This window comes from Poecilia mexicana, unplaced genomic scaffold (genome assembly GCF_051168715.1).
Source record: "Poecilia mexicana isolate PSO_F unplaced genomic scaffold, ASM5116871v1 scaffold_11, whole genome shotgun sequence".
NCBI lineage: Eukaryota > Metazoa > Chordata > Actinopteri > Cyprinodontiformes > Poeciliidae > Poecilia > Poecilia mexicana.
The window spans coordinates 19,104,709-19,121,312 of record NW_028263380.1 but is presented as its reverse complement, the minus strand read 5'-3'; the positions used below and the strand labels follow the sequence as shown (position 1 = coordinate 19,121,312).

The 16,604-nt window shown below is 37.9% G+C and overlaps 1 protein-coding gene and 1 long non-coding RNA gene across 2 annotated transcripts in view; one reads left to right on the top strand and one right to left on the bottom strand.

Annotated features, from left to right (window-relative positions):
- Positions 1 to 16,604, top strand: part of LOC148156467 (uncharacterized) — a 261,721-nt gene that overhangs the window by 168,145 nt on the left and 76,972 nt on the right. The window lies entirely within an intron of this gene.
- The window catches only part of LOC148156468 (uncharacterized), a 75,575-nt gene continuing 63,064 nt past the window's right edge, over positions 4,094 to 16,604 (bottom strand). Inside the window, exons 16-20 of the mRNA XM_088010377.1 lie at positions 14,327 to 14,788; positions 6,060 to 6,362; positions 5,708 to 5,977; positions 5,535 to 5,618; positions 4,094 to 4,341 (exon numbers count right to left, since the gene is read on the bottom strand). Coding sequence (XP_087866503.1) covers positions 4,278 to 4,341; positions 5,535 to 5,618; positions 5,708 to 5,977; positions 6,060 to 6,362; positions 14,327 to 14,788 — 1,183 coding nt within the window. The 3' untranslated portion in view covers positions 4,094 to 4,277. The remainder of the gene's footprint in view (positions 4,342 to 5,534; positions 5,619 to 5,707; positions 5,978 to 6,059; positions 6,363 to 14,326; positions 14,789 to 16,604) is intronic.

Sequence of the window (16,604 nt, the reverse complement as noted above, 5' to 3'; positions counted from 1 at the left end):
CAAGAAGTTAGCTGTCAGGAAAGATGTCAACTAATGTTAGAAAATGCAATTCAACATGGCCTGGACTTCCATGGAGGCTGTGTGCTCAGTGTGTGGTGAACATATAGAGGTGTTTAAAACTGCAGTATGTAATTTTTATAGAAATGTTTTTTTTACATACATCTTAAATCTTTATGTGTTATGACAGTATGTTTTGTGGCTGGATTTTACAGTGATGAACAGTTGAGGCAGAGTCAGGTGGAAAAGCAGTGGTTTATTCTTCACACAGCATCAACAATAATAATTTCACAGGTGAAACTGCAGGCTTAAATAGTCCCAGCTGTCACCGACCAAAAATTCACAGGGGAATCCCAGTTCACCAATCTCCACCTATTTAAATAAAATACCTTTTTCTAAATACAAACATTTCCATTTACTTTTTATAAATATTTTATGTTTTATCACTACAACACAATGAAACACCACAAAACCCATAAACAATTCTCCCCCACACTTTTCAATGGCCTCTCCCAGAACCTATAAATGGTGTCTGGACCCCCAGGGCAGTATTTGCCCAAACACCCTGGAGAGGACACAGAAAACACAGGTGAGTCACTTCATAGCTAGTGATGGGTAAATGAAACCTCATGAAGCAATGAAGCTTTCCAAATGCTTCATTCATTGTTCACTAGTGACATCTGCTGGTGAAACTGTAACAGCCTCGTCATTCAGCTCATACTTCTAAAAATTACTAAATGCAAAATTGTCACAAAGTTTTCATCAGACTCATGTTTAGTAACAGGAGAATCAATGAAACCATATTTAATTGTCATATGTTTTAATTATTAAAATGATTTGTAGCCAATCGAATCCTGGTTTATGTTGAATGTCTGTGGTTGTGTTTATTTTTATGTCATAGACGGATTTGACAAAGAGATTTGATGTTTCAGTGTCTTGGGAGTGCAGTGACTGTTGGGACATTCGCTTTGTCTTGGATTTCTAATTGGCTTTGATCCCTTATATTTGGCTACATGTTGAATTTTAGTCTTTCAACAGCATTAAATCTGCTTCTGCTGTGCAAGACTGATATATATTTGCTAATCAGAATACAAATAGTGGAACTTTGCAGAAGGTGAGAAACTGGGAGGCGCTATTGTTATCTAAGAAAATTATTCTTAGATAACAATAATTAGCCGTTAACTGTTATCTAAGAATAATTTTATTGTGTCATAATGTGGAGTTGATGGTGAGGATGAGGACGCTGAGACCCAGGATGTAAGATGAAAGTGATTAATTTATTGAGAGGCTCACAGTCCAGAAAACAGGCAGAACGGCAGAGTAGCAAACAGCTAATACCGGTAGCACTGACAAAGACTGGGAAACGCGAGCTAGGCTAACCAGGACTTAGCAGTTCCACTGGAGAGCATTCAGGACAACAGGCGTGGCAGCAAACAAACTTAGACAGTGGTAGACAAGGACCTGACAAAGAACACAGACAACAGGTGAGACTAAATACACAGGGAGGGTAATCAAGGAATGAGACACACCTGGGAAGCAATCAATGGGGAAGACAGAACTGGGACAGGACTAAACACAGAAAACACAGAACAGAATTGTGAGCAATAATCTTTCCAGATGTCGGAGATTTTCTTCTTGCTGGTTGCATATCAGACAGTCAAGTTTATTTGTCCAGCACGTTTCAGCAACAATGCAGTTAACTTTTCACTCAGTACAACGCGACTCAAAGCCTGGATTCAGATGTCCCATCATTAATATTAGCACTTCACACTTAACAGATTATGCAGAAACATTTGCTCCATCTTACCCACCAGTAGCTCATTGCTCTGAGCAACAATTATCCTCCCTTCACAGGCAACCGCCTCACTTCTCAGTGAGGAGCAGCTGTGCAGAGCCCAGAACAAAAGGCTACATGCTAATCACTAAAAATACTCAATAAATACAATTGAAACTTCTTGTGTGCAAATTGCTATTTATGTGCAAATCTCTGCTTAAAGTGCAGTGCTAAATGAAGTGCTTTTAAAGTGCTTTACAGTGACTTAAGTAAAAATTGTCCCAGTAATGTGTAACATGAGACAGATAATGAAAATATTGATTTTCTCCTCCTCCTTGAACAATTATTGCTGTCTGAAGAAATGCACCACCTACGACCAAAAACAACAAATTTGCTAGTCAATGAGCTAATGGCAGAAAAACAACTTACCGTTACAGGAAAACATGACATATGATATGTTACACATAGACATAAGTACAACTGACCAAAATACACAATTATTCTCCCACAAAACTAGTGGAATATTATTTGCAAGTGTAAAACATAAGGCCTCCCATCATGTCCTTTAAGTTCAGTCTAGGCTTTCCTTGGCACCAGACAAATTAAATCATCCACCCTTCAAGAATTTTAATAATCTCATTTGTCACCAAAAACTACAAAGAGTAAAGGAGTCTACATTGAAAATATATTTTAATAAGAGCTCTCCCTCTTCTATTAAAATATATTTAAAAGATGTATTAAAAATATTCTCAATATAATTAGCATATATGTATGAGGAAGTCAACATTTCAGATCTTTATGTGGACCCACTTCACCACATAGATGCCAGAATAATTCTATATGGAATCTAAATTGGGTTATAATTGGGTCATCAGAACGGGCCAGAAAATCTTGAGGATCCCTCCTGATTCTCATTTACGTCTTCCAGCGTCTTTCTGTTGCGCAGCATTACACTTAGGCGTCACAACAGTATTTAGATGTTTGCAGCCATCACTGTGACTGCCTCACACCTTGTCACAATTTATGAATTGATCTGTGGTAAAACAAATGAATAAATAAAACTGTGCATCCCACTCTGGTGATCAGTGGGGAGAGGAATGTGACATAAGAAAGTATTTAAGTATTGTTGAGAAAATAAATTTAAAATAAGCTAGTTTTAAAACTTAACATGTCTTGATTCAAATGGCCTAATTGTGGTTTTGAAATTAGTAATGTATTCTGACTTTTTGACCTTTATTTTACCTGTAGTTCCAGCAGATGGTTTGCTAGGATCGTTTGAACTGCCTTTTGTCTGTGTGGAAAACAATACAGGAGAAGTTGTAGCTTTTCACACTCATCTGTGAAAGGCCGTAAACACGGCAGGGGTTTCTGGCTTCAGATAGAGGGTCAGAGATAGCTCCTGGTTGGATGAGCAAAGATACGCCTTATTTGAATAAATTAAAAATAAGAATACGCCTTAACTATAAAACTTTCTACACAGAAGTAACACATTAGATTTGCTCTTGCAACTCTCCAAAGATGTCTTTGCACGTCTTTGCTTTTCTTCTTCTTTCCATTTATGTCAGGTAAATGAATGTATGTCTCCGTTCTGCAGTTTCTGTGTAAGTTTATGCATTGTCTTATATTGGATTAAACTCTGTAATTCTGTGACGTCAACACGCATTGTTGTTTTATTGTGTACGCATTGTGGCTACACGCGACCCGCCGAGAGGACCTTGGATCCAGAGGAAGAGAGCGCCAAACTTTTTTCCAAAGTTAAATATTTTAGATATTTCTTCCTTAACAGTATTTAGGGTTGAGGCTCCTTTATATTTTTTGTTTGAATGGTCCTCACATGCTTGCGCTGCTGAGCCATAACTATCACTGCATTTTTGATTGCTTATGATAAAGTTGATCTATGGATAAAGTTCAATATGTAGTTAAAGGTCCTGAAGAGAATCATGATGGTGAAGTGGGCTTCAATTCCCCACCTTATTGTCATCATTTCACCTGTTTCCAAAAACTTACCCCTGGATCAGAGTTGGTGTGAGGTACCACACATTTTCATGCCAAGTCTGTGTTTTATAAACCAGAACCTTTCCATAAAAAGTGGCGTTTGCAAGTTTCAAGCCCAATTTTATGCACAATGCTTAGTTTGGACTCAGTTATTTAAAGCTATTTCTTTAGGTAACATTTTACACTTTTCTTTCTATCAAGTACAGTTTTATTAAAGTGACTGTGATTTTTCTACATTATATTTGTTCTCTTTCCTCTGACTTTAATTTCTCTAGTTCAGAACTCAGGAAATTTAACCACAATTTTAAGCATTTCAACAGGGAAGTCTTTTCAAGAAAAATATATTTAATTTCAGAATTAATACTGAACACAGAACAAAGTAGTCCAAAAGTCTTTTTCTAATAACCACAAAATATATAATTCATACATGCAGTAAGAAAATATAAATAATTTCCTCATTGTTGTTGTGGTTTCATCTTTTCACAACCAGCCAATGTAACTTAGTGTAAAATTACAAGATTTCAAAATTAGAGTTCATAAAAGGTTCTTTGTTCAAAATGTTGTTCCGAAAGACTCTACAAAAAACACAAAGAGAGAGAGACGGGTTAGACAGAATAAAAAACAACCACAACATGTCACACGAAACAAGATGACATGAATCAACACTGCATTGGAGTCGGAGCAAAAAATTAGAGGTTCTATATGCCTTATAGTTGTGAATTTGGATTATTAAGTCTTTATGCACATTTGTAGTTATTACTAACAATTTAATCGCTACCAGGCTAGCCCACTGTTTTCACTGCAAACAAGCAATAAAATGACTATCAGAATTAGACAAGAGCATGTTCCACGTAGTGGCTTGCAAAAATATTCATAGCTCTTGAACTTTCTCCATATTTTGTCACATTACAACAACAAACAAACATATTTTAGAGGTGGCCTGATTGCAGTTTTGTGGCTGATCGCCAAGTACCAATCTTTAAAAAGCCTGACCATTCTGATTTTGGCAAAACTGATTAGTTTGGTCTAAAATTTTGCTAAAAATATTTTGACTCATCTACTTGCAATTTCAGCAAAGCTGAACTTGGACTGCAAGATTCGCTGTAAGGGAAACAAATAGTGGATTCACAGAACTGATCAGCTGGAAGTCCATGACCTGGTTTAACAGTTTCACAACAAGTGCAGTGATGTCATGTACAAGATAATGGGAAATGGAGAAAAATGAGAAATATAATCCAAAAATAATATAAAGATGTCCACCCAGAACCAGAAGATGATAAATTAAATGTTTTGCACTCCTAGACACTCAAAGTACACAAAAAACCTAAAGGCTCAAAAGCACATTTTGAATATGTCTTCTTTAACACAAATAGATGCTAAACATCTATTAAGTTCAGACTTGAGGAAACTCTGGACAAGTGACTAGTTCATCACACAGCAATGCAGACAGTTAATCATGCAATCACACACTTACACCTAGAAACAATTAGAATAACTAAAACACTTTAGTATAGTTTTTGTGAGACAAATATGTGAAAAAAAATCTATGCAAGCAAAAACTTACAGCAGTGGTTAACAAATTATGTTTAGATCAAAGTTCATTACATACATGTATTTTAACAAGTGAAATTGAACAACCATGGAATAAAATCACCTTTGAGAATATAATTAGCATATATATATGATACTGTCATGATGTCAAAGTCTTAATTGTGGTGGTTTGTACAAATTAATTTGGATTTTCTTCAACATCTGAAATTAATCTCACCTGATGGTCTGAGTGGAAGAGTTGATGGAAATTAGGTTAACTAATCCATCTGTTGACACATCAGTGAGAAGATTGTGGCTCAGACTGTAAAATCCCCACAAAAAAAAAAAAATGCAGTTACTCATTTATTCATGATGACATTCATGTTTATGAATACCATAACTTCCACTCACTCCAGGACTTGAACTTTGTGCAGATGTGCAATGAGTTGAAGCAGCAGATGGTCTGTCAGGTGGCAATGACTGAGGTCCAACTTTGTTAGACCTTCAGAGTGGTCCAGCATCAGAACCAGAGCTCTACACAGCCTCTGATCCAATGGACTGTGACTTAGGTCCAGTTCTCCTCCCAGGGCTCTGCACAGGGACATTGTCCGTCTCACTGTGTCCCTCTCACTGTTCACAGTCAGCAGGGACAGCAGCTGGACCAACACCGTCTTACTGGTTCTAAACAGGAGGAACAGAGCAAACAGCAACATGAAGGTCAACAAGCTTCCCAATGTTTAGCCTCATCAGCAGTCTTCCTCACCTTAGACAAACCCTGTCCAGGACAGGAAACAGCAGGTCCAGCCCGCTGTCCTCCACCTTACAGTCTCTCAGGTTGACCTGTGTGTCCCTGCTGCTGTGTCTCAGGATGGCGGCCATGGACCTGCAGTCAGCAGCCGTCAGACTCAGAGGCTCGGTCTGATCCTCATCTGGTAGCTGCACACAGGAGGAGCAGGACAGATCCAAGCTGTGCTGCAAAGTCCTCAGTAGGTCTGGTGCTGCCTCCTGCTGGCTGTCAGAGGCAGCACAGCAGTGGATGAAGCTCAACAGAAGGTTTCTGTCCAGACTGGTGGGAACAGAGACGACCAACCAGTTAAGGAACCGAAAAGAATGGTTCAATGTGGTTCTTGATGACCAGGCTCCAGTATAGTTCTGCCTGTTAAAGTTACTTAATAAACCTATTCTTAATAGTTTTTAATCTCATCGAAGAAAAAACACTAATCTGCTGGAACCGACATAATTCCACCTTCTTTCACCCTGGTAACAACGACTAATCAACTAGCTCAATGGTTTCCAAACTTTTTCTGGGCCCCCTATGGCTTACAAATAGCTGTCTGGTTGAACGATGTGTGTGAGCTGGTTTGCTGCCATGATCCTAACACACCTGCACAGCAGCAGGTCTCCTTCACTGCTGCACAGGTGTAAACTCAGCGCAAGCGTCTCAGCGTTCTTGTTGCGTTTAGAGGCGGCTCGGAAAAACAGGTTACAACATGTTAACAACGGATTAAACAGTTTTAACTGCTGATAAAAGTGACAGAGGACAGAGATATGGGAAGTGTGGAAGCCTCTACTGTATCAAATTGACATAGGAATAACAGAGAGTTGGCCATTCTAAGGTAAAAACCCAGCGCATACAGTGTTCATGTTTTTTTTTGTTTTTTTTTTTCATCCAGACGGCTTCCCGCGCCCCCCCTGCAATGACACGGCAACCCCCTCGGGGACACGCCCCCCAGTTTGGGAACCTCTGAACTAGGTTCTCCAACTGGATGCACGTCTCCAGTTGGAGATGTGACATGATGCATGTCTCCAACTGGGAACCCATTAAACTCCACTGGAATTACACTCAATAGCAGGTTTGCTGTTCTTCAGCAGGAGCTTACAATGGACACCCTGCCCCTCGCAAAATCTATGCCAAAAACTGTTTTTGTAGATGACGGGCAGTAAATGGATTAAAACGTTTTGTAGCGTGTAGAAAACAAAGGTCGTCCATATCAGCCGGTGTGTTTCGGTTCAGTTAGCACAAAAATAAGATGACCCACATATCAACTTCCTGACAAATTATCAGTAGAGCAGATTTTTAAATTAGCTACCCAACCACCGCTAGTGTTCAGGCGATTACTTCTTAATAACAACAAAATACCTCAAACTTGTGAATAAAAAAAAAAAAACAAACATAAAATTGTAATGGACTGAATACTCTGTTTGGGGATTTCTACATATTTTTTGTGTAGAAAATGGTTTTGTGCTTTTTGATGTTACTTCCTGTTACACTAGAAAGTAATCTTTACTCTGGGAGCTCCTTCTGATGTTGTTAGTTGCCATGGCAGCAGGTTTGCGTGTGATGTTAGCTGACAAACTGAGGAAAAAAAATATCTGGTTTCAAGTTGTTCACCTGTTTTTCAAAGTTTTTTTCTTTGGACTAAATGCATCATTTGTTCGTAGACCTTGGATATTTAAAGCATTAATAAAAAAAGGATGAAATATTTCATAAAGTATTCGAGCCAAGATTTAACCTTAAACTTTGGCTCCAACAGCGATTAGGTCAAATTAAATTACTGGCTGACTTAAGAGAAAAATTCACTTAGTTCTGTCTTGCATTTTGACAGAACTGACAGAAACCAAACCATTTATAGTTTTATATCCAGAGAGAATATATATTTTACATGTCCAAACATCTGCACTTTTCCCAGCTTTAATTTAAGCCATATTTTATAGAAATTGGATAAAAAATATGGAGGTCTTGGCTTCTCTCAACTGGCTGTCAGTGTATATTAGAGTTAATTTTAAAAATCTTTTTATTTTTTAGGTTTTTTTTTTTTCTCAAGATAGTTTTATTAGAATTTTCTGTTATACAGACATACAAAAACAAACAGAACCAAAAAAAATAAAATAAAATAAAATATTACATACAGCGCATTCCCTCCCCCCACCCAAAAAGAACACTGAACCCCAGGGCTCACTCTATCTACACAAAAAAAAAGAAAAGAAAAATTAGCTTTACATATCACAGTATTTGACAAGATGTAAGAAAGGAAACCAAATATCTTTAAAGTCTTCAAGCTTTCCTTTTGTGAAATATGTCAGCTTTTCCATTGCCAGGTTGTTGCTCAATAGTTTGATCCATTCATTTATCTTTGGTCTTTCTGTGTTCCTCCACTTCAGAGCAATCAAATGTTTAGCCTGCAAGAGGCAAAAAGTCACAAGCTTCTGTCTCTTTGTGGGACCTTTAAATCCATCTGGGAAAATATGCAGTAAGCAAAGTTTACTGTCCATTGGAACATCCTGTTCGATCAAACGAGAGATGAACATAATAACCTCCTTCCAGAAAGTTTGAAGCTCTACACATTGCCACATACAATGGAAAAGAGTACCCTTATCTATATTACATTTAACACAGATATCAGGAATATTTGAATTAAAATGATGAAGTTTTACAGGAGTGATATACGTTCTAAATAACCATTTGTATTGCAATAGTCTAAACCTTGTGTTAATAGTTTGCGTTTGTGCCAATAGACATGAGTTATTCCATTCATCCTCAGGGATTTCCGTTTGCAGATCAGTTTTCCAGGCTTGTAAATATGAGAGACTATTTTCTTTTGAAGCTAAAAGTAAAATATTATAAAATTTGGAAAGTAGGCCTCTACTCTGATTATGGTGAACAGCTATATTCTCTATGGTAGAGAGTGGAGGTTCAGTCGTAGATTTCAGAGAGGCAAAAATAAAACTTCTAATCTGTAAATACTTAAAAAAATGCTTTTGGGGCAGGCTGTACTTATTTACCAGTTGTTCAAAGGACATCAAAACTCCTTCACTATAAAGGTCCCCTATTTTATTTAAGCCTTTATTCATCCATATTCTAAACCCCCTGTCTGCTCTTCCCGGCTTGAATCTATTGTTTCCCCAAATAGGCGATAGACATGAGATCTTGGACACCTCATCTAAAACTGTATGGGAGTAGTGCCAAACTGATATTGTGTTTTTGAGAAAAGGATTTTTGGTGTTTTTTAATAGATATTTAAGTTCAGCTGAGTAAAAATAGGATGTCAAAGGTAATGTTACCGAGTTGTTTTCTATTTGTACCCAACAGGGAATGTCACCGGTTGAAAAATAACAGGAAGCAGCACAAAGCTGCGCAGCACAATAATACAATTTAATGTTCGGCACTCTAAGCCCACCTCGATCGTACGGTAGATAAAGAAGAGAGAGTCGCAATCTGGAGCGTTTATTGTTCCATATAAATTTGTTAAAGGCTTTATCCAAAGAAGAAAAGAAGGAAGCTGGAATGTGTAAAGGAATGGACTGGAAAAGGTATAAGAACTTTGGGAGAATGGACATTTTAATGATGTTAATACGACCTATCATTGAGATTGGCATCTCGCTCCATCTTTCTAGGGAAACTAATATTTTCTGCACTAAAGGATCATAATTTATAGAAACCATTTTCTCTATGTCTCGGTCAATCTTAATTCCTAGGTAAGTAAAGCCCTCATCGGTACATGTGAATTGCGTTTGTATTGGAGGGTTATTTCTGTTCAGCATTAATAAGGAGCTTTTCTTTTGGTTGACTTTATATCCTGAGAATTCTCCAAATTCCTTCAGGATTTTATCAACAGCTTGAATAGACTTTTCCAGATTAGCTAAAAACAAAACAATATCATCTGCAAAAAGAGACAATCGGTGCTCTACATCCCCAATTTGAATGCCGGTGATCTCAGGGGATTTACGTATTGCCATGGCAAGCGGTTCAATGGCAAACAAGAAAAGAAGGGGGGACAGTGGGCATCCCTGTCGTGTCGATCTACAGAGGTTTATACATCTTGACAGTTGACCGTTTGTCGCAACTTTAGCCACTGGCTCAGTGTATAATAATTGAATCCATTTTAAATATTTTCCTCCTAGGCCGAATCTCTTAAGGGTATCAAAGAGGTAACTCCATTCAATCCTATCGAAAGCTTTTTCAGCATCTAATGACAGAAAGGCATGATCCATAGCAAACTGTTTTGCATATAATATGTTAAGTAATCGGCGGGTATTGTGAAAGGCTTGGCGCCCAATAACAAATCCGTTTTGGTCATTTGAGATTAAATTAGGGATATACGTTTCAATCCTTCGAGCCAAAGCTTTGCATAGAATTTTTGTGTCACAGGACATTAAAGAAATGGGTCTATATGAGCCCATTTCTGTTGGGGGTTTGCCTGGCTTCAATAAAAGAGAAATAGTTGCCAAACGTAATGATGGAGGTAGGGTGCCTTTTTCATAAGATTCATTGAACGCTTCGAGTAGAGGGGGCAGTAGTTTATCTGGAAATTTCTTATAAAGTTCAATTGGTAGGCCATCGGGGCCAGGAGCTTTACCAGAGTTCATGTGGCTTAAAGCCATTTTAAGTTCTTCAACACTCAGCCTTTCATCCAAATTTTTTCTACTCTCTTCTGACAGGGTTGGAAACTGAAGTTGGTCCAGAAAATGCTTCTGTTTGTTTGTGTTGTCTGGATATTGTGATGTATATAAATTTTGATAATATTTTGCAAAAGCATCATTTATACTTATTGGATCCACCAGATTCTCACCATTATTTAATTTGATTAAATTTATGGCCCGATTAGTCTGTAACTTTTTAAGCCTCCAGGCCAAGAGTTTTCCTGCCTTCTCACCCTGATCGTAATATGATTGTTTTAACCATAATAGATTAGTTGCTATTTTGCTAGTAGTGAGCTCGTTATATTCTGATTTTAATAAAAGAAGTCTCCTATGTTTGTCAGTGTCATTGCAGTAATACATCTGTTCCTGCAATTCTTTGATTTGATTTTCAATGTTTTTTAGTTTATTCAAATGGAGTCTTGATTTATACCTAGTATAGCTCAATATTTCCCCCCTTATATAGGCTTTAAATGCTTCCCATTTTATTGATGCACTGGTTTGGTTTGTATTAAAATTGAAATACTCAGTTATTTTCCCTTTAAGAAATTCCTCGAACCCTTCAGACTTAAACCATTTAGCTTGAAATCGAAATTGGATTGAAGACCGACAATAGTTTGGTAAATTTATTGATAGGATAACTGGAGCGTGATCAGAGAGTAGAATAGCTTCATACCAACATTTTTGAACTGTAGATAATAGACTAGAAGAGATCAGAAAAAAGTCTATTCGCGAGTAAGTTTTAAAGGTGCTTGAAAAGCAAGAGTACTCCGTTTTATTTGGAAAAAGTTGTCTCCAAACCTCAATTAAATTTAGATCTTTCATATATTTCTTGATGGTTTTCCTGGCTTGTTGGTGGGACATGACAGAACTATTTGAGCGGCCTATCGCAGGATTTAAAACACAATTGAAATCTCCACCAATTATAAATGGACCGTTATAAGCTGACATGGTTAAAAACAAATTTTGGTAAAAGGCAGGATCATCACCATTGGGAGCATATAGACATACAAAATTGACCATTGTAGAGATTATAGTCCCACTAAGAATGATAAATCTCCCTGATGGGTCAAAGTATTTATTTTTTAGTTCAAATGGAATTGATTTGTGAATCAGTATTATGACTCCCCGGGCATGGGTTGTAAAACTAGAGGAGAATACCTGACCAGGCCACCTAGCTCTAATTTTATTCACATCTTTTTCAATCAAATGTGTCTCTTGCAAGAAGCATATTGTAGTTTTCATCTGTTTGATCCTGTCCATCACTTGTTTAAGCTTGACCATTTTGTTCAGACCTCTAACATTCCAACTAGATATGTTAATAGGACAAACAGACATAAATTGTGTAATTGGAGATGTAAACAAATAAAATACATTGGCCCCTTCCTATTCTTTCATTCAAGTAGTGTAAAGTCCACAAAAATACAGTATCCAGAGTGAGCCCTATAACCCAAATCTCCACATATTTCCCCAAACGAAATGTGGCGTTAACCCCTTCTGAATATTGAACTTGGGTTATATGAAACGTTGCAGCCACCAAGTGGGTAACGTAAAAGTCTACACGCATAACGATGGTCATGTATGGGTTGGCTGGCATAAACAAAAAATTGCTTTGACCAAAATATCAATAATTAAGGCGAGATTTGCTAACATTACAAAGATGTTATAAAGAAATATTAACAGTGTTCATTTTTCCACACACAGAAGCAAAACGTTCTGAGAATATTGAGTTACTTTTAGGAACCATGCCAGAAAAAGAACAGCGAGTACATACTAAGTCTTGGAGTTGTCCTCAGCCTGCGAGCTTATTCCATCAATATACTTTTCGGCTTCTTCCACGGATTTGAAGATACGGCGTTTGTCATTGTGTGTGATGATCAAGTGGGCTGGATACAGAATGCCATACCGAACTTTAAGGGCACGAAGCCGGATTTTCACTCCATCAAAGCGCCTTTGCAGCTTGCGAGTCTCGGCCGAAAGGTCAGGAAAGAAGGTGACGCGGTGGTTCTTATAGTGTACCTCTTTCATTTTCCTGACGGCTTTCAGAGTTGCTTCCCGGTCCCGATAGCTCAGAAACTTCATTAAAACAACCCTTGGAGCCGCAGGATTGGAGGTAAGGGGCCCAATCCTATGGGCTCTCTCCACGCAGCGGGACGAGGTGAAGTCCTCACCTAATGTCTCTCGGAGCCACTTCTCCAAGAAGCCACACAGATCCGATCCCTCGGATTTTTCAGGCAGCCCGACCAGTCTCAGGTTGGAGCGCCTGCTCTTGTCCTCTTGCTCCGCAACTCTGTCAGAAAGCACCTCCACTGTTTTCTCCAGTGATTTAACTCTACCTTGAAGGGAAGTGACATCGTCCTCTGCTTGTGAAATTCGCGCTTCTGTTTCCCCGGTTCTTTCAGTGAGCGATTGTATATCCCCATTTTTTAGGTTTTAAACAGTCTTGTCCCTGTCAAGACTCTTGAGTTTTTAGGTTTGGCTTTGTGTCCTATGTCCTTGTTCCTCTTTTTAGATTTCAGATTTATTCGTATCCCAAATTGGACAATTAATGTTGCAGCAAGTATAAAAACTAAAAGACCAAAGTATTGAAGATTAAAAAATTAAAACATCAAAACATACCAGAAGGACATGAAAGACAAATCAACACATAATGGGAAGAATACAGCAGTGTATTTCATTATTCACTAACAGTTGCTGTAAACACTAAATCAGATGCAAGTCCTCCTACCTTGTCCTGCATTAAAAAGAGATATTGCTGTAGGAACAAAACAGAGCTTGTACCTGTTTCTTTTTATACTTTGAAGTCTGAGCCTGATGCCAGAAGGCAGAAACTGGAACTCAGCATGTAAAGGATGAGAAGTGTCAGCGAAAATGGCTTTAGTTTTCCCAATGATTCGTTTTTTACACAGTTCTGTAAGTGAGCTTTGTTCAACTCCTAAGATCTTATTGCTAGTATGTATTTCTCTACTAAGGGCATTTCTTGATCTAATACTAAGATTTCCAAATCATCAGAGGAGGGAAAAGGTCAACACAGATTCAATATATGATCTATATAATAGGATCATCAATGACTTTTCAACTTGAAACTTTGCCAGCCTCCTAAGACAAAATAATCTTTGCTGGCCCTTCTTTGTATGTTGTCTGAATAGCAGGTAAATTTTAACTTATTATCCAAAATAGTCACAAGATATTTGCAGATCTCCACTACAACTAAAAACATTGTAAAAAATTATTTTGTGTAATTTTAAGTATAATAGAGCAAAAACAATTGCAGTCTGGAGCAATTCCGGTTTCAACACTTTTTTGGTTGCGTCTTTTTTTGTTTGCTGTGCATTTGCACCTGTCGGCCAAAGTAATCACTGTACCTGGTGTAAAAAAGTACTAAGTCAAGGCCACCTCCTCAGTTTGTATAGAAATGCTGGAATTCTTTCACGTTTAACTTAAACTTCTCTAGATCTGTGAACAAATCTGTACTTTTTGAAATAATATCCCCCTTTGTTCAACTAAATCACGGTCTACAAAATCTTCCTGTACCATTCTAACATTGTAGTGACCATAACATAAAAATTCATGGTTAATTTTAGTTGAACTTTTGATATAAAACCGATTTACCTGAGCTCTGAGATATAAGGCAGACACTGTAGGAAACTCTTCACTTCACTCTCTCCATGTGAGCAGTCTGTCAGCTTCACTGGTTTCTTCTCTGATTGGAGCTTCATCACTTCCAGGAGGATGGAGGCTTTTCTCTCTGAGAGGTTTATGATCCAGACTGGAGGAGCTGATTGGAAAACTGACTGTAATGATGGAAAGAGACTCAGACCTGTTTTGGTCTCACAGTCCTTCACCTGGGAGCTCAGATCCAACAGGAAGTCACAATGATCTTTGATGAATTCATCATCATCATCCAAATCGTCATTATTAGAAATGAATGTGTCATATGCACAGATTGATTCCAGATGCTCCAGTATCTTCTCTCCTGTCTCATGTTCTCTCTCTGCTGCTGCACAGAACAGATTCACTAAGAACCTGGTTTCTTCATCAGGATCATATCTCACATAATACCAACCAAAAGATCTGCAAAAAGAAAACATTTAGAGATGATTTGATCTGAGTTGGACAAATACAACTACACTATGATGTCCATCTTTGACTTATCTGTCCTGTATATGATGAAATTACATGTTAAACACATATTTGATTAGAGCAGTTGATCAAATATCTGTTTGATCACATACTGTTTGTACCAACAACACAAACACTGATCCTGTGGCTCAGGTCTCAGAGTTATTATCTTTCAGGTTTTCCTACCTTCAGTTGTTTTAACTGCAGTTTTTCTCTGGGTGGATAAGGAGCTGTTAACATGGCTGTGTTATTGTCACTTAGTGTTTAAATTATTTACATCATTTCATTATTCTCTCACATGATCCAAACAGCTTCATCTCAATATATTTCATTAAAAACATTGATATTCTCCCACATTGTTGTCTGGGAACCATTTGTTCACACAGAGACCTTCATTAACCCATTTAATCCCAATTTTTTTCCAGACATGAAAATATTAAAATCAGATATCATTGATAGCCCTTTGAACTAATCAAGGGGAAATAATTTAAAAATTGTGGAAAAATATATGAAAAAGTGTTTTATGATCGGTCACAATTGTGACCGGTGGGATAATATGGTGTTCTTATACTAAGTAACTAAGATGAGCTAAAAGTGCTTTTTCCAAATAGACATGATCATAATATGTGAACATTGTTTCTTTATTGGAATATATCTTGCCACAGCATTACTTTAGTGCAACATTTGCTTTGTAAAGTACAAATCTGACTATCTGTATATTTTAACCAAGGTAAATTTGAGTGCTTGAGTGTTTAACCCCTTAACTGATGGGACCAGTTAAGGGGTTAAATCCTGGAGTTTCTGAAACGTCCCATCAGGCCCAGTTGGACCAGCAGCGGCTCTGAAAAGCTCAGAGAATCTGATTCTCTGGATGTAAAAACTGGTTCTGTGTTAAAAACACAGGAAGTGGATCAGGTTTAAACTTCAGACTGAACAGAAAATCAGAAACTCCTAAAATTAGATTTACACTCGTCATCAAAGATCCTTTAGGAAAAACAGGTTTAACCCCTTAACTGGTCCCATCAGTTAAGGGGTTAAGCATAATTATATTGAACTTCAGTCAGTTGTAGTGTCATCACAGAAACATAGATCATAAAAATAACCTCTACAGTAGAGGCTTTTATTTATATTTCTGAAAATTGTGAACATTTGTCACACTGTCATACAGTAAGACTGAACAGACTTAGTCCAGGAGTCTCCAACTCCAGGCATTGAGGGTCATGCATCTTTTCCATCCATCTCTGCTTCAACACACCTGAATCAGGTGATTAGCAGGACTCTGGAGAAGTGGACTGCATACTGAGGAGTTGATCCATTTAATTCAGGTGTGTTGGACCAGGGACACACCTGAAAGTTACAGGATACCAGACCCCAAGGCCTGGAATCAAAGGCCAGAGGTTTGGCTCCTTCTCACCATTTGGTGACTTTGGTATTCTTCAGTTTTGGGTCATTTCATCCCCTCCTTACTTTCCATGTTCTTTCTTGAAGCACTCAATGTGCAATAAAGCCTTGAATTTCTCCAAGGCATTGGTGGTGCAAAAGCAACATCTCTGGAAACGATTCTTGCTTTGACTGACCAGTAAGTGTCTTGGTCACATCTTGTCATAACTTGAAGAGAAGTGTCCATTTGAGATCTGTTTCCATGACCTACTGACCTTATGCCAAACCTTTGCTTAAGATAACATGATGAACAACCCATGATGAGCAAATCGCTCACCCACCAGTTACAAGATAAACTCCAACCTCCTAAACTACCATCACCCTATGT